The 25,014-nt window shown below is 32.8% G+C and overlaps 2 protein-coding genes across 3 annotated transcripts in view; one reads left to right on the top strand and one right to left on the bottom strand.

The window, feature by feature from the left end:
* LOC127717671 (transient receptor potential cation channel subfamily M member 1-like) overlaps positions 1 to 14,355 on the bottom strand; it is a 314,087-nt gene extending 299,732 nt beyond the window's left edge. For both annotated transcript variants that reach the window (XM_052223416.1, XM_052223415.1), the window contains exons 1-6: positions 14,135 to 14,355; positions 10,608 to 10,759; positions 9,737 to 9,780; positions 8,322 to 8,406; positions 7,257 to 7,440; positions 1,512 to 1,642 (exon numbers count right to left, since the gene is read on the bottom strand). In XM_052223416.1, the coding sequence (XP_052079376.1) occupies positions 1,512 to 1,642; positions 7,257 to 7,440; positions 8,322 to 8,406; positions 9,737 to 9,780; positions 10,608 to 10,724 (561 nt within the window). In that variant the 5' untranslated portion in view covers positions 10,725 to 10,759; positions 14,135 to 14,355. The remainder of the gene's footprint in view (positions 1 to 1,511; positions 1,643 to 7,256; positions 7,441 to 8,321; positions 8,407 to 9,736; positions 9,781 to 10,607; positions 10,760 to 14,134) is intronic.
* LOC127717672 (uncharacterized) lies at positions 2,730 to 6,894 on the top strand. Its single transcript, XM_052223417.1, has 2 exons — positions 2,730 to 5,525; positions 6,127 to 6,894. Exons 1-2 carry the CDS (start codon positions 3,638 to 3,640, stop codon positions 6,885 to 6,887), a joined length of 2,649 nt encoding a protein of 882 aa, XP_052079377.1. The 5' UTR covers positions 2,730 to 3,637; the 3' UTR covers positions 6,888 to 6,894.
* Positions 14,356 to 25,014: the final 10,659 nt, after the last annotated feature.

The raw sequence follows: 25,014 nt of genomic DNA on the forward strand, positions 1-25,014 counted from the left end.
GTTTAAAGTTGCGTTATGTTTACAATATTGGGTGAATAACCCAAACAGACAAAATTGGTTAACGTGACGACAATTGGGATCCAGCAGCCAAAACTGTGTATAAACATACATCACAGGCATACAACACAACCGACTCAAAATATTCAAACAAACATACAAAGAAATCTGACAAAGACGCCAAACAACAAAATGTTTTGAAGTTGATAGTACATGAAGTATAGTAAAACTTACTGGGATTGGCACCATCCCCAAAAAGGTGCAAATTCGATAAAATATGATTATAAGAGTATACAAAACGAAAACAGCACAGTTAAAAACTCATGCGTCCAGATCGCACCTACCAGCATCAGGGACGCTCAAAGCCAAAAACCTCAAAAATTGACTGCACAAAAATCGAGCCACACCCAGAGTCAAACGAATAAAAGGAATATAATAGTACAAAGACAAACAAAGGGGAAACTGTAAAGTAAATAAAATAATACACAACGTTTGCACCTATAATCTATAACTCACGAACATCCTGTACTATTGGTGAAGTAGACACTGAATATTCATCTTTTAAGTCTTGGTACTTTCCGGTGAGTTTTTTAAGAAGCAGGACGAGATCTTTTTTGACCCTTGCTCATTAACTTTTGCTCAGATTTCGATGCCGTTTAACAAAGTCTGAGTAGCTATTGAATATCGTATGAGATGAGAAATGTAAAGTCCATACGCCGGTGAAGTTGGAATATTGCTGCTAAGGTGAAGAAAGTTAATGATTTCAACATTGAATTCGACTGGTTTAATTGTCACATACTCTGGTATTGAGATGATCAATGTAGTAAATTTCGAGGTATATGTCTAAAAGGGAGGATAAAGAAGTTGTATCTGTGGTTTCTTTAATCTTTAGTTGAAGAGAATATATTATTGGGACCCAATCAGGAAAGTTTGAATTGTTAATGGAAAAAAGATCATCAATATACCTGTATGTGAAATTAAATAATCGAGCTTCTTTGATCTTGTTTTTTTCACAAGTGTTTGAAGGAACTCAGACTCGAGAGGCGCACGGTTGGTTCCCATAGAAATGGATACGACCTGCTGGAAAATTCTATCATCATCCAAATTTCACAAATATGTTGTCAATGAGAAACTTCAGCATTATCATCAATAATAATAAATTGGAAATTTGGCGATTGTTTGTATAAAATACTGTTATTCCTATTTCAACTCATAATCAACATTAAAACTGTATTGAACTAGAAAAAAGTAAAAACAATCTAAACGGAATAAAATTATGAAGAAAAAAACATTGGTTTTTGCGCCAATTGTACGTTTCGATGTTATTATTGATATTGACTCATTAAACTGGGTTTTGAGGGGGTCTTATTTTCTTTCCCATCATATTGTAATTATTAAACAGGTCGAATATCAGAATTTCAATATGTAGGCTCCTGACCTCCCTTGAAATAACGGTTATTGGTTTTTCTCCCACTGTTACATGTGCATGTTGGTCTATTTTTTGACAATCTTACCTTGCCAAATGATGAAAAGCCAAACGCCAGGATATGATCATTGTTTTCATGTTTATCCCTGTATTCCTGAATTGCCTCTCCTACAGAAGTAGTAATTTCCGTGTTCCATGCTCCAGTAATGAGCCAGAGACCTGCCAGATATCATTAAAACAGTACAACATATAAATAAATATATATATATATATAACGTCTTTCACTTTTAGATAATTCGCACCGTTCAGTAGATTAATCTATGCAACGAGATTTTCAATGAAGTTTACACCCCCGATAGCGTTTATGTGTTCTTGTATAGTGTTCCCTCTCCGATGCTTTTCGAGGCGTAGCAGCAAAATCCTTTTTGATGGGCTTGTATTTCCTGTTGCCTGCTTTCAAAGTCAATAGAACGTGTAACTTCAATTCAGATGCGCTTGAATAGTAAAAAGGAAACATTAAAAAATAATTGTGAAGTTTTTTCCTCTTTTTCCAATTAATTGATTGATTATTGATGGCGAAACGTCCATTGATCAAATCTTTTTGTAATTACATTGTGTTAATTTGAATGACAACAAAAAAGTTTTAACACAAATACTGAACTCCAATGTTAATTCAGAAAGAAATACATACCTCTACGGTAAAGGCGGGACGGAAACCAGATTTTCAATATTTTACACTTGGTGGAGTCGCTATAGGGACACAACAAAAAGGTGAAGGGCTAATCAGGGAAATTGTCTCCCTTAAACAAGATTGTTTTGGGTACATGCGACTTTTTTTATCTAAATTTAGATTTTGGTTTTTCTAGTTGAAAGGTTTTGATAAAGAAAAACAATATTGCCTCTTTGTTTATATGATAGTACAATAACATAATCCGCATTATGTTAGTGCGCACCTCTTTTAAACGCAGGAATTCATTCCCCGAACATGAAAAGAAAATTTACCATTCATGTTACAATGCTACTTTTTTCTTATAAATGGAAGACTCTTGATTTCAAATGTGTTCAAAAGTCAAACATTATTGACGTTACGCACGGAACTGGTCACACTCAAGAAAAAATACCGTGTCATAAGCAACAATTGGTCACTATATTGTCGTTGCTACTGGAAAACATATAAATTTTACATCAAAATAAAGCTGAATGTCTTGGGAATTTATTTTAAGTCTTGAATGACATTTTAATACAAGTGTATGTGAATAAACCGAACACGATTTTAAAAAATAACGTCATTTTTCTCCTATCCCGCGTTACAAATAGATGCCGATATTTGGGCAAAATGTGCTGAAGATTGGTGATTTTTTCACCAAAAGTCACCATTTTCGGGCAGCGCAACGTTCAACGTCATAGCATTGTGACGTCAAAAAATTTGAACACAACCAGTACTAGAAGCGAAGCAATGGGCCCCTGAATGAGATATTAAAAAGTGTCCCACAAGCAGGGAAATATTTTAGCCGAACTTACGGACTTGATTTTTATGAACAGAATACTGGTAAGTTAATCAATATTGGTATCATTATTTTGTACAAAGACTCGCCTTTTAAATCATTTATTTTTTTTCTTTGTTGTTACGTCGGTTTACACAGGTCGGAATTTTTCTCATGTCCAAGAATTTGTCACAAGTACAGTTTTCACACATTTTCCGGCACTAATCCGTCGAATGAGATTAAATTAATTTGTTTTATTGAATATTTCCTTAATTCTATTTACCGCTTTAAAAAGTACAAACCTTTCTTCGCATTTTGAGCCTTGAAACATGACAATGCGCCCAGGTTTGCACAAATTACAAACAAAACCGCATGTCCAATAAAATGTCACATACATGGAACTCCGTTTTTGAAAGTTACACGTAACGTTACAGACGTTTTTTGTTGTTGATAATTGTCAAAATGATTAATGTATGCATTGTATGGCCTTTCGAGGGCCCCTGATTTGAATAAATAAATTAGTCTATTCAGAAGCGAGAAACAAATTCGCTCCTAATAATTTGAAGATTACATTATCTGTGAAAATCAATCGGATATTATTAAACTATTCAAGATTATCTGCAAGTGTTTGTATTTGTATTTATTTTTTGTCATCGTAAATCTGTCCCAATCGTATCTAAAATAATTTATATAATAAATCTTTCATAATTATTTCAGTGAAAAAAAAAGGATGTCATCTAAGGAAGGACTTGAACGGTACAAACAAGAAAAGCTTCAAAAGCGACGAGAACAAAGGCTTGAATCTTATTACAGAAATAGAAATCTAAAGGAAAACGAGTATGCTTTATCAGATGAGGCAGTACGCCAAAGACAACATAGAGAGAAACAAGAGAAAGAACAAATGAGACGGGTCAAAGAAACGGAGAGAAAACGGAAATATAGAAAGAGAAAACGTGAAGAAAATATCAATGATCAAAGGCAAAACGAGGATTTAAATATGCGAAATACTTTCGAGAATAGAACAGAAAAACATCGGGCATTGAAGAAACTGAAACTGGCCCTACCAAAGAGCCCAGACAGGCGGGTGACAACCATGGTCGCATACTTGCAAAATTCGAACTCGCCGACTGTGAGAAAACTGCAATCTTCTGAAGTGATTTCTTCGCCAGAGGAAATAGAAGAACACAAAACATCAAAAGCCTTGACAGAAGATTTAAAAACAGTTATTGACAACTGTAAGAGGAAAAGATCGGATGACTCTTTGAAAACGATGAATGTTATTATTTCATCAGTAAGTGGTGAAAAAATCAGTGACAATAAATGCAGAAAGAAACTGGCTAGGAAATTGGGATTACCGGTAAGAAGAGTTAGCCGTGGTCATGCAATTAGAACAAGAATACTTAAATCTGAAAAATCAAGCTGGACTTACACAAATAGAAAAACTAGATCAGATGTAATAACACCTGACACGAAGAAACGTATTTATGAGTTCTGGTGTAAGCCTGGTATTTCTCGTCCGACTGGTAACAAGGCAGATATCAAAAGGGTCCGCATTGGTCCGAAAACTTATTCAAGCCACATGACACACATACTAGAAAAAACACAGACCGATGTGTATTTGGACTTTATTGGAGAAAACCCCTCTATTAAAATAGCTCAAAGAATGTTCGAAAGGTGCAAACCCTACTTTGTGCGACCCGTCCGACCTAAGGATAGACAAGCATGTTGCTGCAAGTACCATGTAGAATTTAAAACTGTCTTTAAATCGTGTATGGAATTCCGAAAGAAACTTTTGATAGAAAATGAACCGAATGAATGCTATTCTACTCCTGTGTACGATTCAATATCTGATGTCGTTAATGCAACATTATGCGAAAAAGTTGATGGTTCACACAATTTACAGTGCCTTAAAAGAAACTGTTCCGATTGTGGAGTTAAAATCTTAAATTTTCTGCCTTGTGAACTTGATGTATCTGACACTGCTGAATTTGTAAAGTGGGAAAAGTTTGAAAATGTAAGCGTTAATGTTAAAGGGAACAAAACCATAAAGAAACTAATGCTCGTGAAAAAAGAAAGTCAAGTTGGTGAATTGTTTTCATATTTCAGAAAACTAATTGAAACTTTTCCAGTGCATCAGCACAGAGCTACATGGCAAAATGAACAATTTCAAAATCTTGTTAGAAATCTCCCAGAAAAGCAATGTGTTTGTGTGCATGACTTTAGTGAAAATTACAGGTGTTCCGAGCTTACTGAGATTCAAAGTGCTTACTTTCAAAAAACCGAAGTGTCGGTCCATGTTACTATTCTACATAGACATGCATTGCTAGAATACGATGGTGTTGATAGTTCAGAAGACTTTCCTGAAATTATCACGGAACAATTTTTCGTTATAAGCCCAGACTTAGTTCATGATCAATACTTTGTTCACCAAGTCCGAAATTATATAGCGGAATATTTACAGTCGATTTCATATTCAGTAGAAACAATGCACGAGTTTACTGACGGGTGTGCAGCCCAGTATAAGAGCAGACACTGTTTCGGAGATATTAGTCAAACAAGCGACGACTTTGGATATCAACATTTCACAAGAAATTTCTTCGAAACTTCCCATGCAAAAGGTATTTATAATAATTTAGTTTATTATCCTCGAACTTACTACTATGATTGCCTTTAAATACAGTTGAATGTCAGTCCGTCTGTCAGTCTCTACGCTAGATATCTTGGACACAGATTTAATGATTTTTCTCACATTTTCGAGTACAATGGAATACATATTATTTAGCTTGATTGATTGAATATTTATGAGTTATTTGTGTAAAATGTAAATATTTTAAAAGCGGTCGGGTATTCACATTATCGGTAAACTGTTTTCTTTCAATCCGTCACATTATGGGTTAATGTTTGAAAACATTATTCTAGAAAGTTTTTTTTTTACATGTTTTTTTTATTATATCGAATTAGAAATAAATGTATTTTGATAAAACATGTGCGTCGGACTAAATTACACCTGACACAAAAATAAATACGTTGTATCAAGGAACAGGGCTTTTATTTCTGTTCTTCATCTTGGCAGTCGCTGTAGGGTATTCAATGTATCTCTTATATTTCTCGTGACTTTCGGTATTGTTACTATTATAAAAATCATAAACCTTGAACGCGGTAAAATGGTAAGGTCCAATGTCATGCAGTTGACATAAAAAACTTATCTGTGCATTTCAGGACCACAAGACGCTGCTGGAGGAATTATTAAGAGACAAGCCGACTGTGCCATTTTACGAGGACAGACTCAGATAAGGACAGCAAAAGATCTCTATGAATACGCGAATTCATTTCTAACACAACCGAGGTCACATTGTAAGAGAAGAATATTCCGATATGCGGAAACGATTCACCGTGACAACAGACTGTCTTTTAAGCCGGTGCCTAGCATTCGATCTCTTCACCAAGTAAGAGCTAGTCGTGATTCTGCTAAAGGATTGATAAATATCAGTGAATTGTCTTGTTTCTGTGTAAACTGTTGTCATCACATGTATGACCAGTGTTCTAATTCGATAAAAACTGGTGGTTATACTGAATGGGAAATGAAGCGAGAATACAGAGCGGATGCACAAGAAAATGAAGAAAATGAACAAGTGTCTTTGCAAGAATTAGTTTCGGTTGGTCAATTAGTTGCGTTATATACTGACGACGATGAGGAGGAGTACTATATGCTGAAAGTAGAGAAAAGCATGGAAACGTTACGCATTGACACAACGGATTCTTGGGGATCTTTACTCCCTGCGGGAACACCTGTGTTTCGTGGTCTATATTACAACAAAACGAACTCGCCTTTTCAATATCGTCTTGTGAACAGGAAAGCGGTTGTACCTGCTGCGTCAGTGGTCTATATTTGTTCGGAAGTAACCGCAAACAATGTCATTCGAATCACAGAAGAAACACATTTAAATGTTTTAGAATGTATTAATGAAATAAAATGCTAGAAATTTATTAATCAGTATTTATCCCTATAAAGAAACAGTAGTTATAGAAACCAATAATATATGAAAATATATACATGTACATGTAGGGAATGCTTTAAAGAGGTAAAAACGAATGGGGGGACAATCGTGACAAACATAAATTCATACGTTCGTTTAACAACAAGCGACTTGGATAAAACGTCAGTCAAAAAGTGTATTTCGACGTTATTTTAATGTAACGTCAGGTATCACCAGTATCGTGCGTAACGTCTATTGCGTTTTTATCCGATACAACAAAACAACGTACCGAGGCGTTTGAATCTTACGAACACTCGATTTGATGAAATACGCAAAAGAGAGAAAATATAGTGATGCAATATTCTGGCTTACTTGTGGTGGTTATTAGATCCAGTAAGCCACTTTTCAATCTATTTGCAATTGTTTCATTGTTTAAAAAATTTTCTGATCCTCCAGTAAGGGAAAGAACTGCCTTTGGTGCTTTTTTATCAGGAATCCATTTGAGCATCTCCTCATATATCACCTTACAGTCAATGTCATCAGGTGCTATCATACACTGAAAAAGGTATAGGACTACATAGGAAATTTACTGAAAGACAGATCTTGACGTTCTTGTAAATTGTCTTTTGATCCTAACAATTATGATAAATATCAGTATAAATGTTCTGACGATTTCGAAGTAAATTTAAATGATCGTAAAGGTTTCTTATATAAGGACATAAAAATAAAATCAATGTTACAATTTCTTATTTTAAACTTGGAGGGGATATATGTATATACTTATATATAGGTTTTGATGTGATCTATATGTTCATGTGTGTGTGTGTATGTGTGTGTGTATTTATCTACTGTAATACTTCGATGACAATCCTGTAATATTGGATTAGAAACCAATACACTGTATGTACTCGGTTTAGTATATTATATATATATATCTACACTTTAACATCTGCATTTGATATCTTCGCATAGTAACGATCCAGCATTTTTAAAACTACATCAAAAATCAAACCTTCACACTAGAGCCCACATTTTCGTTCATATAAAATGGGTTGTCCCCCGACCCCCACACCCCCTCCAACATCACACTTCCCCGTCTTTACCCATTCTGTCCACACAATTGCAGTACAGATAATCCGTATTCATAGAATATCTTTCTTTTCTACAGGTATATTTGCTCGATATCTTATGTTTGGGAAGCCAATTCAAAAACGTTTGACGGCTTTAGTAAAACATGTAAAAGGCCTAAACAAAATCCGATGATTAGATTTAGTCGCACTTTCTATTTTTGTATAAAACGGTTCTGTACTTGAAATTTCAAACTTTAGTTAAATTTTTGACTAGTTGCATATATAGTTGATTTTTTTCTAATGGGTGTTTACGCATAACTCATTTATACTTTCAAAATGCAAAGTTTAACATATTTAAAGAACATACAGGAATTTTCATTTGCTCTTCTGTGTCATCTGATCTGAATCGGATAATTCCATGTTTTAGGTTGTTCTGTGTCTCACTTCCACGTCTAACAAAAGTATAAAATATGATGATTTTTCTTTTATTATTCATAACTTTAAATTTATAGCATAATATACTCAAATATAACAGTAATTTATAATATATCAATCTATTAATTTTATCTAATCAATGCATCTTTCTATGGAAGTATTTTTGTCTAAATGTACGTATATAAGATAGAGAGTAAGACAGTGTGAACAAGAGAGAGAGAGAGAGAGAGAGAGAGAGAGATTATTTCATACGGAGTATATATCTCCCAGTTGATACAATATTGCAGGGCTTGTATTTCCTATAATGATTTCCTTGATAGAGGGTTGCTGCTCAAAGGAAGCTATTAAACCTAGAGTTCCAAGTGGTGAAGTTGGAATCCCTTCATAAATTTATGGACGCCAATACGCGTTGGTGGACCGTTATGAAATATCTGTTAAACAGATGACGACGGATATGTTCCAATTGTCGTAACTACTATTCCGTCCCCTTTGCCCCGACTGTGAACTACGGAATTAGACTTATCACCGGGTTTGTACTTACATGAGCAACACGATGGGTGCCACATGTGGAGCAGGATCTCCTCACACTTCCGGAGCACCTGAGATCACCCCTAGTTTTTAGGTGGGGTTCGTGTTGCCTAGTCTTTAGTTTTCTATGTTGCGATTTGTGTACTGTCGTTTGTCTGTTGGTCGTTTTATTTTTTAATTGTCTGTTTATTTTCGACTTATGAGTTTGAATGTCCCTTCGGTATCTTTCGCCTCTCTTTTAGATACAAATTCATCCGTACATTGTGTACATTAAATGAAAATTAACTATAAGATAACCTGCTTGAAATAAAATATTGATTGGTATTGTTTTTACATCTTTGTTACAACTTATAGACATTAGACATCATATTTTCAGTCTGAACAATAAACGTTGCGGTTGCCCACAGTAATATTTTTCTAAAATCAATTATTTATTTACATGTAGTTCCATTAAGTTATAAATACAGAAGATTTAGACTTATGTAACTTAATTAAAAGTATGTTATAAAAATTCGTAATTCGTTCTCCGTGCATGTGATAATGTATTGTTCAAACATTTGTTTTCTAATTGCATATAATTATACAGGTTTTACAATTTTACAAAAAATGTATGTTCAATTAAAAAAAATATCATAATTCGTTAAATGGGTATATGTTAAAAACAAGATTGTATTTAGGTACACAAAAATATTTTCGTTTTAAATGATTTGTGCATTGTATCTTATGCCTCAATATGTTTGCATAAACGATAGCGGAACGCACTACCATATCATAAAAATATACCAAGCTTTTTCTTTTATGGTGATCGACTTTTCTTACGTGTATTTAAAGGTATATTTTTTCCTTATTTCCTGTGCCTTTTCCTGAAAAAAAGATAAATTCAATATCACATACAGAAAAATTTTGGAATTATAAAATAGTCTTAAATATTTATATTAATGTTGTACACATAGGGATTTATATACATATATCTATATAATGCAGGTCTTCCCTTTAGATTTTATTAATAGCTGTTTTCCTGGTATGAGATCAAAATCATGAAATGACCAATCAGATTGCACCATTCATGTTTAAGAAAAATGGTTAAGCCATGAGAATTCCTCGGAATTTTACCTGTAACTCCGATTTATTTTATGATTTTTCGAAGGTAATCATAAGGTTGAATGCGTGCGTTCGAAACGCTTTTCTGGATTTACCTTTATCAGGAACGTTAAAGGCAAAAAAAAAATAGAAAGCCAAGCATTTAAAAGAACCGAAACAGTTGAAGAGCTATATCACCAAATAGGACCATTTTTTTAATATGGCCTTTTTTTCTTTTTACCTGCATCGCCAAAGGCGAAAGCTGGTTTAATAACCGCTCTACTGCGTTCGTCCTTCTGTCAGTCCGTCCGAAAGACCTTGGTAGAAAACTTTCGTCAAAGGTTTATGTGCCTCTATTAAAGGGAATGATTTTATATTTGGTCTACAGCTTTATAATGATGAGTTATAGCATGTAAGCAATTTTTTACATGCTTTTATGCAATGAGAAAACAGAAATTTGAAAGTCATATAATAAACAAAATGGGGTTTTCTCAATGTTGAAGGCCGTACGGTTGCCTATAATTGCTTACATCTACTTCATTTGAACTTTGGTGGATAGTTGTCTCATTGGCAATCATACCACATCGCCTTATTTTTATAAAAACATTACCTCCGGTTTTCCTTTTTTGTCACGTTGTTTTGAAGAATGGTTTAACCATCTGTCGATAATAACATTGTTCTTTATTGGGATGTGGCTCCTGGAATTGAAATTCGTCTCAGTGTCCATCTTTCATAATATCTCATCCATTAATGAATATACAACTAATTAAAAAAAAAGAAAATGATTAACTATGGGTAAAGACTGTACTTGCCTGTTTATACTTATAAGTTGAGATTACAATTGCGATATTCATCTTGGAAAGTAACCGGTCTTAATGGGTTGTTAGTCTGATATTAGAAAGCAATTTAGATAACTACATAAACCAGGGAATTGGCAAATTATAAAAAAAGATACATTGTTCAGACTGTTCACATGGTTCGGTAGCTGATTTTCACATGTAAACATCAACATCGTACTGAACTGTCTGAAAAGCTACTGAAATTACTGAATTGATTGAATGCGAACTGTCTGAACAGTACCGAATTTACCGCAATAGATAAGTCTGAAAATAGACTGAAAAGCTGGACATGAATAAGTAATTTATTGTTTAGACTTTGCAGATCCTGTTAAGATCAAAATAACCATTTCAGACTAAAATTCATTTAATAGTGATAATAGTTATCAAAGGTACCAGGATTCATCAGTGACGCTCAGATCAAAATAGTTATAAAGCCAAACAAGTACAAAGTTGAAGAGCATTGAGATAAGATGAGATGGACAATCAACTGCTTGCGCTCATTGTAGCAATGTTTTGGGGATTTTTTTTATCAAAAATAATGCCTGATGTATATTGTGCTTTGCTCTTTGTGGCCCTGTTTTATCTTAGTTATCTCAATAATTTACCTCCAAAGAAATACTACATTTAATTTCAGGCAGTATAGTTTTTCTAACGAGATGTTTTACATATTCAACAATCGAATATTAAAGAGTCTATATAACATAATCAAACAATTTGTAACAATCCTACATATTTCAAATAAATTAAAATGGTATTAAGCGCTGCACATTGCTGTTGAACACACACTATCGACAATGTTACAGTTTTTTTAATATGCATCAAAGTACGTCTCTAACTCATTTTTTTAAATTTGTATTCTTTTATACTTTTTTAAAAAAAATACTCAACATTTGTCAAAATCTGTAAAAATTGAAGTCTTGGACCATCTTTAGGCATTTATAGTTTGGTCACAAAAATACTTAAAGTTTAACATGTTGTAAAAATATTTGAAGTGCGAATTTTAGGAAATAGATGAGAGACTTAACGAAATTATTAGAAATGAATTCGGGGGATATCGGTCTGTCCTCTTCAGTGCAATAAACAAAGTGATGTTACTGAAACTTACGTGATAGTAACTTAATTGTCTTTAAAAAAAATGTTTTAAGGTGGTACCCAACACCTTGACTAATATTAATTTGGCTCGTTTAATTTTCATAAAATTTTGACAAAATGTTTACTTTGACCCTTTGACAAAAATATAAAAATTTCAAAAAATTTGAACCAACCACTTTATCAGAAAAATTTCGTTGGTTATATAGCAGTTTGACAAACACTAATTTTGATCATTGAGAAGCTTAATATTTCCTTAACAATACAACGTAATTAAAACGTTTAGCTGATTTTTACAGAGTTATCTCCCTGTAGTGTTAGGTACCACCTTAAAAGCAAGGATTTTAATAGCAGTCTACATCATTGTGAAAACTAATTAAAAACATTTTCTTTTTTTAAATTGGGACACAACATTAAATTGTTTTCCAAAATAGGCAGTGGCCTTTTCTGTATCACGATACAATGGAATCTTACCCTAGTAGTCATTCGTGTATAGTTACTTAGTACACGGAGAAAGTATATACTATGAAACTTAGAAGGCAAATTCAAGCAATTTGATTGAGCGAGGAGTTGTAATAATGTGCTAATGAAATCTTACCCTTATGTTCATTTATGCTTAGTTACTTAGTACACGGAAAAGATATTTACTATGAAACTTCAAATGGTTAATTCAATTAATATGAACGTGGTAAACAAGTTAAATACGATCACCAGGCGGGACCTGCGCGTTTTCCGTAATTAGAAATGTGCACCTGCAATCACCTATTGGCAGTGTGCAGATCTCTATTGTCGCTCGATTATCTATAGCAAATACAATTGTTAGCTAAAGACAATACTAGTAATAAATAAATTATAAATAAGCTTTATTTCGAGTCGGCATTGTTTACAAAACAAAGACATAACATATAAGCTTTAACCTTATAATTTAAAAAACCGTATTGAACTTTTAACCGAATTTACTCAACTACAACAATATAGTTTATTTTACACCCTCTGTAAAACAGTTAAAAATTATTAACACAAAAAGTCCTGAAGGTGAAATACAAAAAGCATTCAACTATATCTTTGCTCTGGAAAAAAGAAACGCATATATGTTCTCTTGATTTTTATTATACATTTGCCAATAAATAAATGAATATTTGAATAATTAGATATTTAAGCAATAAGTTATTTAACAACCGCTGCTGCTATCATCCCAGGTTTATGGAGAATTTCCGCCTAGACAGTTCGAAACAGGCTTTGCGAACGATGAATTCGATCGCCCTCAAAATTTCCGAATTGAACCCCATAGAGCATGTCTGGGAGAAACTTGGTGACCTGTTCGCCAACGCAAAACCCCGACTAAATCATTGAACTAAATCAGTAAAGCGTTGTAACATGACCGAATAGAAAATTTGATTCGATCCATTCAAAGGTTATATATATACATAGCGCATGGTTGTAATAAAAGATACTGGAAATTGACACAAGTTATCGTATGTGATGACTGTTTTTTTGCTTTCTTTTCTTTCAAATAATCGTTCAGTATCCAAAATAACCTTCGTGAATGATTTTTTTTTACTAAATTAAAATTCCAATTAATGCATTACGGAAAAAATTCGATTTGAAATACACAAAACATTTAAAAAACACATTCTGCTTTTTTTTTTGGCAGAGTATATCTATGCCTTGCAAGGCTTTGAAACTTTACCTGTTGCACAGGTTTGTGTGCACTGCGAATATGTCATGCTTAAAACACAGCATTTTGGTCAAAAGAGTATAATAAACTACAAAATACTCCAACTATATCAAAATCTCTGTCAGAAAAAAATAAATAACAACCACAATTAATTTTGTCCCTCGGAATATTGTCAACCTCATTTGATTGTACTACGTGTATTTCCGATTCCATGCTGATTTGATTTTTTGATTTTTTGTGTTTTAACGCCACTTTTAAGCACCGCTTTTGGGCTATTTCGTGGCGGCCAGTTTTGATTGGTGGAGGAAGCCGGAGTGCCCGGAAAAAACCACCGACCTCCGATAGGAAAACTGACAATCTTAGTCAATTAAGATATGAGTCGAGTGCACCCGCACGAGCGGGGTTCGAACTCACAACCTCAGTGTTGACTGGCTACAGTAGTAACTACTTAGACCACTCGGCCATCGAGTCCCCTGATTCCATGCTGAATATAATTTAAAATACTGTGTCCGATGTTAAAGAAATACTCACTACTTGTTACAGCCGTCCTTTTCACTCATTCAATATCCCACTTAAACAGGACAAAATTTGATAGAACGATTAAATACATAAAACCAAGAAACATGCTTAGGAATCTTTCCAATGAAATTCCATGAAACGTATATATACTTGATATTTCCTTGTCATTTAATAAGAAACAGTAATCTAATACTAGTAACTTGGAATTGATATATATATAATTACCACACTTTGTATACTTGTCCTTAAAGTATTTAATTATAATCAAGATTATTCTATGCACAACTGATCATGTTACTACAGTGTATTATTGTCGTTCTATTCCACTTCTTTGTTACGTAAATGAATACTAGTACATAACACGGTTGTTGAAATTTAAGAAACTTTAAATTGAACAAAACAATGAACTGTAAGCCAATTTAATGTTAATTAACTTTGAGAGACAATATAATTGTCATGTATGATCTTCAACACCTTTTTCTCAGTAAAGAAAAGTCTTGAGTCTGTCATGAAATTCTTTTTAAATTAAAGAATAAAGTCAACCAGCATGTCCAAATATAATGAAATACTCCTGTCTTAGTTTAGTACACTGTTTATTTATTTATTTATTTATTTGGGCGGGGGGGGGGTCCTTTCCCAACATGTGTACAGTTTTTTCGATGTGGTCTTGCACGAAATATATGTCGCCGGATGTCCTAAATTCGCTCCAAACTTTTGCCGCTAGACGATGTGATTATCCATAAAATATTTGCCGCAGGACGTTCTTAATACGGATGAAAATTTTTGCTGTTATACATTTAGTATCTCAAACGTACCCTACTCAGGTTTATATCATAAATAGAATCTTCTTGCATTATGTACATAAAATATGATTGATTGAAGGCGGCTTAGCGTCCAGTAGTAAATTATAAACGCTAATAATAATTATACTAATGTGACATAAATATACCCTTTTTAACGTGCATGTCCAAGAGATAGACATCTATAAATTGGATATAAATTCCGTTATCGTAATCCTTATTCGATATGTTCAATGTTATGACTTTCGGCCTCATTTAATTTTCTCATTATTATCCTTTATATAATCAGTGTATATAAAGTGCGAATCCAGTTAGTTCATTTTCAATGTCGTATGCGAGTATGTCTATTGTAGAATAAAGGATGATGGGAAAAACTGCGTTTGTTTACTTTTTGAAAATACAAAATAATTGATTTGAAAGTATGTTTTAACACAATTTCATTAGAATATAACTTTTTAATGTATAATAACAGGATTAAAGTCCAAAAAAGTGTAACTAAAGCAGCTGAATCCATAATATTATTACTGAATGCGATTCATTTTAACTATAAATGCGATGCGATCATTTCTGATGTGGAATTTTCGGAGGTGCAATGAATTTTCATTGTTGTTTTATATGATAATTCGACATGAAACAACTGAAAATAGTCTTTTAATGACTTTAATATTGATGATATTTACAATTTGAAATGCAAGCTAGCCGTAGATTCTTACTTGAATATACACGGGTATAACCAACGTATGGTTGATTCCGGATCGACGTTGTGCGTTGTGTACCGTTCGTCAATTTTTTTTCAGTACGTTCGTTGCGTGTTTTCGTCAAAGTTCTGTACCGTTCGTTAGTAAAACATCGAGAACAAAATTAGCTGTTTCTATTGAAATACCTATCTTTTATTTTTTGTTAGCAAGAATTTGAAACTACTAAAACTATTTGACATTTCTAATATTTCATATTGAAGATTAAAACAACCTGAATTTTGTATTTGTTTGAAATTAAATATTTCCTATCAAAATCTAACACAGATGTGCTGTGTTTAAGTGAAACATTTTTGTCAAATTCTGTCCAAATAAAGAAATAGATATTAAAAGTTATGATACAAACAGAAAAGACAGAATTGGAAAATCTGGGGGTGGGTTTTTAATTTATATTTCTAACATGTTAACCACAATCAGACGATATGATTTGGAAAAGGATGATATGGAATCAATTTGGGTGGAAATTATTTTTGTTCATCAAAAACCTATATTACTTGGTAACATATATAGACCACCAAATAGTAATGCAGAGTGGATTACAAAATTTGAATCAATGTTAACAAATGTTGATATTGAAGATAAGGAAATTATTATTTTGGGTGACTTTAATATTGATTTGGCGTCGAGAAAAATTCCAGCTAAATGGTCCCATTTGAAAAACATTTTTAACTTGTCTAAAATAGTCTCAGTTCCCACTCGAGTCACACAAACATCTTCCACTTTGGTAGACCATATTTATAGTAATGAACCAGATAATATTCATTTTTTTTCTGTTCCAAAGTATTCTATCAGTGACCATTATCTAGTATGCATTTCTCACAAAAGAGGGTTAAAATCGAAAAAGAAAATTCATGAATATATTACGTTCAGATCTACTAAACATTTTAATGAAAATGATTTTATCAATCACATATCACAGTTTTCATTTGATAGTGTATTAGAAATTGATGACCCCGAAGAAGCATTGTTGTCATTTTTAAATATTTTTACTGAAGTATTAAATCATCATGCTCCACTAATTAAAAAGAGAGTAAAACGTTTGTATCAAAATGAGTGGATGAATGATGAAATTCTAGATAGCATGAGAAAACGTGATTTTTATCATAAGAAAAAAGATATGTATAGTTATTGATTCTGGAGAAACAAAGTCAAATATCTCATCGAAAACTCTAAACAAAATTATTATACCAATATCATAGAACACAAAAAGGGAAACAGTAGTAAATTATGGAAGCACCTACATACTGTCAACGGAACCGACAATCATACCAGTATTAAAATCATAAGTGATTGTAACAAAAAGGAAATTTTAGAACCGAAAAGCGTTGCTGATGTATTTAATGCTTATTTCACAAATATCACAGATAATCTTAATATAAATCAAAACAGCAACAATAGTTCCTTTAACAAACTTGATGATTTCATATCGGGTCATGTACCAGATAACGTGTATTTTTCTATACCACTTATGAGTAATGATTTTGTGTGTTTACAACTAAAAGCACTAGATGAATCAAAAGCAACAGGTCTTAATAACATAAGTGCAAAGTTTTTAAAGATGTCTTCTCATGCTATTTCACTACCACTTTGTCATATTTTTAACTTAAGTATTAAAAATGTATTTTTCCATCTTCATTTAAACTTGCAAAAGTCATACCAGTTTATAAGAACAAAGGTTCAAAACAGGATGTTTTTAATTACAGACCAATTATAATTTTACCACTCATTTCTAAAATCCTCGAAAAACATGTGAAAACACACTTAGTAAAGTATCTTAATAAATACAACTTATTGTATAGAATGCAGTCAGGCTTTCGCGTAAACCATTCTTGTCAAACTGCGTTAACAGCTTTATTGGATAAATGGCTTAAAGCCATTGATGATGGCGATCTTGTTGGGGCAGTGTTTCTAGATCTAGCAAAAGCCTTTGATCTTCTTAATCATGAACTGCTTATTCAAAAATTAAACAAATACAAATTTGCTTATACTTCGCTACGATGGTTTACATCATATTTGGCTGACAGATATCAGATGGTATCTATTTGAAATACATTTTCAGACTTACAAAAACAAAAAACGGGTGTACCTCAAGGATCCGTTTTAGGACCTGTGTTGTTTTTAATTTTTATAAATGATCTTCCTTTGTCTAATCCTAATCATAACACCGATTTATTTGCTGATGATAGCACCATATCAGTCAATGGACAAAACAAAAGTTGTATCAGTCATAAACTTAATACGGTTTTACAAGATATTTTTCGCTGGTGTGATGACAATAAAATGGCTGTAAATGTATCTAAAACGAAGGCTATATGTATTGGCTCTAAACAGAAGCTTTCAGTTACATCAAATGAAAACATTAATATTGCTATGAATGGACAACAAATTAAAGAAAGTACATGTGAAAAGGTTCTAGGTATTTTTGTTGATGCATCTCTATCCTGGTCTTCTCATATTGATTATATCATAAAAAGGGTTAACTCTTCTTTAGCTTTACTAAAAAGGATAAAGAAATATTTAAATCACAAAGCTAGACAAATGTTCTATAACGCTTACGTTTTACCTCACTTAGATTATTGTTGTTCAATATGGGGAAACTGTAATAACTTTCTATTAGATAGTGTACTTAAACTGCAAAAGAGAGCAGCAAGAATAAATTTAGACGAACATGATTACACCAAACCTTCAAGCGAATTATTTCACGAATGTAACATTGTGCCGATTACACAATGAATACATTATCATAAATCATTACTTAGTCTAATGTATAAGGCAAAACATGGCTTAGGTCCAGAATATATGTCCAGTCTTATTTTATCAGCTTCTGCAAACCAAAAATACAATACGAGATTTTCGTCCTCAGATAATTTTATAATTCTAAAACCAAATACAGAGTTGTATAAGTCTAGTTTCTCGTACAATGGACCAAAAGTATGGAATGCTCTTCCTAATTCAATTAAAAAATCAAACACAGTATTAGAATTTAAACATAACTACAAATCTATGTACTTTTAACATTACCATGATATTTGTACTGTAATGCCATATAAAATAATTGATTATTGTATTTAAATTGTATTACATCTTTATTTATCATTATTATTGAATATGTATTGTTTATTTTTAATGTAATTATTATTGTATTAAGAGAGCCTTATTGAAAATTGGTGTAATCCAAATGAGTTACTCTCTCTAAATAAAGATATTATTATTATTATTATTATTATTATTATTATTATTATTATTTGTTTAACGTGAAACAGAACTTACTGGAGCTAGAGAAGCCCACTCATCGGTAGCGCCTGATTGCAATCCAGTTTTTTAGAAATCCAGTATTTTGATCTTGAGGTCAAAGGTCAAGCTCATACGAAGGTCAGGGTGATATGCGTCACATCGCTTTAATATGATACACGTTCATATCATGCATATTCAAATATTTTTGGTGAGTTTGCTATTAGTGTGTCATGGATCCGAAAATATACTGGAGTAGAACATCCGAGAATATAACGTTTTTTAAAGCTTTGTAAGCTTTGAAAATTTGTCACGCCGTTTCATACATATTTCCACCATATTGATAGCCTTTTGCACAACGAACAGTGCAAGAATGTACAACGAACAGTACTAAAGAAATCAAACAAACTACAAAGAGAATAAATCGTATGTAGTGCTCAAATTCTGCAGTCAATTTTTCAAGTAAATGTCTGCAAATAGAATAAAACAAATGGTTTCTCATTCGCAATATGTATTTTTTAAATCAACAACAAATCACAAAATACACGGTCGCATTTAGTGTAAGAGCCAACTAACTATGCTATATTTGTAGTTTAATCAAGTTTGAATTACACAGAGTGTTTGTTTCGCGATGTTTACAAGTATTTCACAGACCTGTCTATTTAAAATAGTCACATGGTGTTCATGTAATATAAATAATATGTAATGCTGTCAGAGGAAGAAAACTTTGTTTTCATAAACATCGAATACTTAACGAACAGTACGTCGCTTTGCGATGCAGCGATTAACTTCCGGAATCAACTGTACGGCGGTTATACCCCGAACCATTTAAACATGTAATAATAAACTGTATTCAATATATCCTTGTATTCTTACAATTACGATTGGCTTATTTGTAACAACGATTTATAAAAATTTCAAACATAAATTAAGGTGACTCAATTGTTGCTCGAACTTTCTTTACTGCATAAGATGTATACACAATCGCATAGTCATCTAGTAAGCGTCAAATGTAAGGCAATTGTTTGTGCGAGATGAAAACGTAACCACTCACTCAATCGTGAAATGAAAATTCGTTTTTTGAATGCTCTTTGTTATCTAAGATGCATCCATTAGAGCTATTTTCCTAATGCTTGTAGTTTAAGGGTTTGGTTTGCTTGTTTGCTTTAGTTGTATAAATGTTTGCTTAACTTAATTACAATGCTGAAGCAAAAAGTAAAATCACAAAAATACCGAACTCCGAGGAAAATTCAAAACGGAAAGTCACTAATCAAATGGCAAAATCAAAAGCTCAAACACATCAAACGAATTGATAACAACTGTCACATTCCTGACTTGGTACAGGCATTTCCTTATGTCAACATTTATACAAACAAAGCAAGCAGGCCAACCACACCTTTAAACTACAAGCATTAGGAAAACAGCTCTAATGACGTGTTATTAAGTATGTGATGTAGATTTAGACCGAAAACTAAAAATTTGCTTTTTCGGTGACGTGGATTGCCTTAACTGTCCAAGATATATGTATACAATGATGGCGTGTCATAGGAAAGGATAAATTTTATCCTACATATAAATCTAGATCTGGACAAATTATTAGAGAAAATAATGATAGACAATATTATCAATAAATGCTATTTTTACGGAATTTATTGATATATTACCTCAGACTTTCACTCACAAAATATGCATACATAATCAATCCTTCTGACTTCATAAATTTTGTTAGAGAGTCGGCTGAATTAAGTCTTTATATGATGAAAATTAATTAATTTCCTTCTGTGAAAATGCATCGCATGTACAATAGAAATGAATCGCCCCTACAGTGAAAATAAAAGTTTAGTATCATTATTTAATTAACAGTTAACATGAATCGCATAACGAAAACAGCATGTGGAATTTAATTCCATATCAACAAGCTGAATAACAAAACCTGTTTTAAGTTATACAACATTAATAATTATGTTAAAAGGTACATTTTTCTGCAAATGAAACTTAACTGCTGCATTTCAATCTCTTGCACGCTCTGTTCGTGAACTATTCTTATTATTTATTTATTTGTGTATTAATTTTACACCTGGATGGCTGTAGGCGCGATGAAAACCCGTCCGCATCTCATACCTATATCATGAATTTATAAAAACAGTACACATTAAGTATATTATTTCTTATTTTATTAAAAAAATCATGAATTTGTCGTTTGTTTATTTATCATTCTACATTAGAAATTCATAACGGATACAGTATTTATAAATGGTATTTCTGGATTCGCACATAATATACACCGATAATCATGAGTTTACGAAATGGCAAGACAAATTAACTAAATACATCACTGCATCAAGGATATTTACGTGCTCAAAAAACCGCATTCCTAATATAAATTCAAGCAATAGAATATACTTGCACTATGTACATAAAATATGATTGATTGATGGCTGCTTAGCGTCCAGCAATTAATAATATATATAATTTAATCTAAATTTTCCTTCTAAATTTACCACTTTTAACAATTGTGTCGAAGGTGGAAATGCCGCAGCAGCCAGATTATTAGATAAAAATGCACAAGGATATCCACTTCTATCATGCCTATGTCATTCGGTATCTGGAAGAGAACAGTCTCATTGGCAATCATACCACATCTTCCTATTTGTATTTGTCATTAAAGTGGGTGACTTGATATACAATTAACGGCTAAATCATACAAATTAACCGCAGGATGTTGGCATCTGAATATCGAAAGGCCTTGAAGGCATGCTCTTTTTGCGAACGTTTTGAAATGTAAATAGCCAAGAGAAGACTTTCTGTGTTTCGCAATACTGTGCAAAGTTTTCCCGAGGATGAAATCATTCAATTTTTTAATCCGGTTCCTTACATGGAAGAAGAAGAAAGTTGGGCGCCTGTTTGGTTGTACGGGGTTTATAAATACGCAGCCACACCAGGTCGTAATTGTGATGTTTAATCCGATGCCTCGTGTAAAGACATTGGGCCCCACTCCCGCTGTTCGCAAAAGAACACTAGTACTTATATCCCATCGAACTTCAGATAAAGGATACAACAAACACAGTTAAGTCTGTCTCATATCTTGACTTAAAACTAAAAATTGACAATGAGGGTCGGATGAAAAACAAAAAGATTGCATTTCCTATCATTCCCTGATAGAGGGTTGCTGCTCAAAAGGAAGATATTAAACCAAGAGTTCCAAGTGGTGAAGTTGAATTCAATCACCCCTTCGTAAATTTTACGGACGCCATCACGAGTTGTTAGACCGTTATGGAATATCTGTTTCACAGATGACAACGTATATGTTCCAATTGTCGTAACAATGTGACCTACCGAATTAGACTTATCACCGGGTTTGAACTTAAATGAGCACCACGACGGGTGCCACATGAGGAGCAGGATCTGCTTACACTTCCGGAGCACCTGAGATCACCCTAGTTTTTGATGGGGTTCGTGTAGCTCAGTCTTTAGTTTTCTATTTGTGTTTTGTGTACTGTTGTTCGTTTGCCTTTTCTTTTTTAGCCTTAGCGTTGTCGGTTTATTTTCGACTTATGAGTTTGAATATCCCATTTGGTATATTTTGTTTTTCCGAGGGGTCCGTAGGTTGCCTGTTGCATGGCAAAATGTCTGTCCTATCCATCATACTATCTGTTTTCAGTGAAAGTCCCAACGTTTATGCCCTTCATACTGGTCGAACCATACCTTGCAGAACCCACTTATTGTATATATACGTCACTGGACGCAAATTAAACAAAAAATCCATGGGTTCCCGTCTCATTGAAGAATTAATAATCCAATTACAAATAGTGTATTCATAATTTGTAGATATAATGTATAGTATGCAAGGCTCTTGTCGAAAACCAAGTATATTCTGACAAAAAGTCAGGAAACTCAAACAGAAGGTATAAACAAATGTTATTTGTTTCATGACTAGTGTTATCATCATCATAGAATTCCCTTTTTGCAAAAATTTCATATCATGTATTTTTTTTTACATTACAATTAAATGTTTGAACATTGTTCAATTAATATTGCTACACATGCCGATTAGTATAACAATATAAAACTAACTTCGTCAATTCAAGAATTTATAATTAGAAAATATAATGAAATACACTATTCTGTTTTCTTGACTCGCACTACAAATATAAAGCTGTGTGGGCGTATCATTTCTGGGTTGAGGAGGGGACCATTTGATTTTTCAAGAGGCAGGATGGATTTTTCGCAAGACGGAATTCATATTCACCTGCTGCTAAACATACTTGTTCATTTTCGATTTTGTACAGTAATACTCTGTATTTTGTTAATGTTTGTGCGATATAATTTTCCGCTTTTAATACCCTCCCCCCTCCTGGAAAAATAAAATAGTGGTCCGATAAATGAGTGTTGATTTTGCTCCTTCTTAACCATTTTTTTTAATTTAAAATAACTACTCTACCCATCACAAGGTCGTCCACAGACAAGCGAATCTTGGTGACTGGAGAGCATCCCATAAACGTTTAATACGGAGAAAAAGGAGGGAGGACTATAAAAAACACTGCTATGTTTCATGTGATTTTCAGTACTTTTCTGTATATATGAAGTAAATTATATGGCCTTCCAAATACCGTTTCGATTCCTAACATCACTGAAGAGACATTAATTGTCGAAATCCGGATATGGTGTACAAATTTTTGCACCTCATGTTTGCGGTATACCATCTTTTCCGCAAGTTTATTGTTTTCCGTTTTGTATTAAATTAATAATTAAGATCTATTTTGTTACATCTGGTGATCCGTTTATTTGGCAATCGCCATGGCAGTCAGCAGGGTTTAAGAACATCTGTTGTTCGACCTGCTAGTCAAATGCGTTTTGTTAAAATATACTTTTTCACTGTTTTGGTCTTTGGGAAAATGTTGTTTGTGCTGTATTTAGACCCCTCTACCAAGAAATTTGTTTTGCATGCACACGTATAAAAATTGCGGTTTTTATCCAACGCAATCATAGGTTTGAACGTTGTTTTCAATTTAGACTTGTTTGTATATATATATATTATATATATAGAGTTCACCATAAGGCACCAACTGCTTGTGCCTTCTGTTTATTTAAGTAAAAATACACTTTTATGATGTACCTTGGTCAAGGTCAACATATTAATTGTACTATATGTTGGGTTTTTTTTTTGTGTGTACTTTTATAATGCATATATATTTTTCTGCAAGTGTTTAGTTTTGATATTGAATCGAGTTATAGCCACTAATTTGGCAAATACAAGTATTCTATTCTGTCTTATTAACAAATACTGTAATTCAAAAGAAGGTAGACTGTTTGCCTGTTTTGTTGATTTTCAGAAGGCTTTTGATACTGTTATACATACAGGGATCAAGATTAAACTACTAGATATTGGGGCTGGGTCTTATTTTTATAACATTATTAAAAGTATGTATGAAATTAGCAAATCATGTGTCAAAATTCAAAATCAAGTAAGTGATTTTTCCCATTAGATATTGGAGTCAAACAAGGTGACAACCTCAGTCCGGATTTATTCAAGATATTCATAAATGATTTGCCCAGATATTTGTCAGATACTAGAGACCCAGTTAATGTCAATGACAAAGATCTACATTGTTTAATGTATGCTGATGATATTGTTTTATTATCTACATCAGCTGAAGGACTACGAGAAAAGCTGGGAATGCTTGATAAATTTTGCAAAGATTGGTGTCTCAATGTGAATACTAATAAGACAAAGGTGCTGATTTTCAACAAGGCAGGCAGACATGTAAAACAGATATTCACATTTCAGAATATAAATCTGGAATGTGTTTCAAAATACAAATACCTAGGTTTATATTTAAGCTCATCTGGTTCATTCAGTTATGCTCAAAATGAACTATACAAAAAATCCCTGAAAGCTCATTTCAAATTAAGGAAAGATCTTTTATCACTTAATCCTGATGTAAAAACAAGTATTCATGTTTTTGACCACACTGTAAAACCTATTTTATTATATGGTAGCGAAATATGGGGGATGTTTAATTCTCTTTCCTCTAAATGTAAGAAGGAAGATATATCTTTTGAAAAATTATATTCAGGTTTACCCTGTGAGAAACTTCATATAAAA

Source organism: Mytilus californianus, unplaced genomic scaffold, assembly GCF_021869535.1.
Source record: "Mytilus californianus isolate M0D057914Y unplaced genomic scaffold, xbMytCali1.0.p SCAF_10, whole genome shotgun sequence".
In the NCBI taxonomy this organism is placed as follows: Eukaryota; Metazoa; Mollusca; class Bivalvia; order Mytilida; family Mytilidae; genus Mytilus; species Mytilus californianus.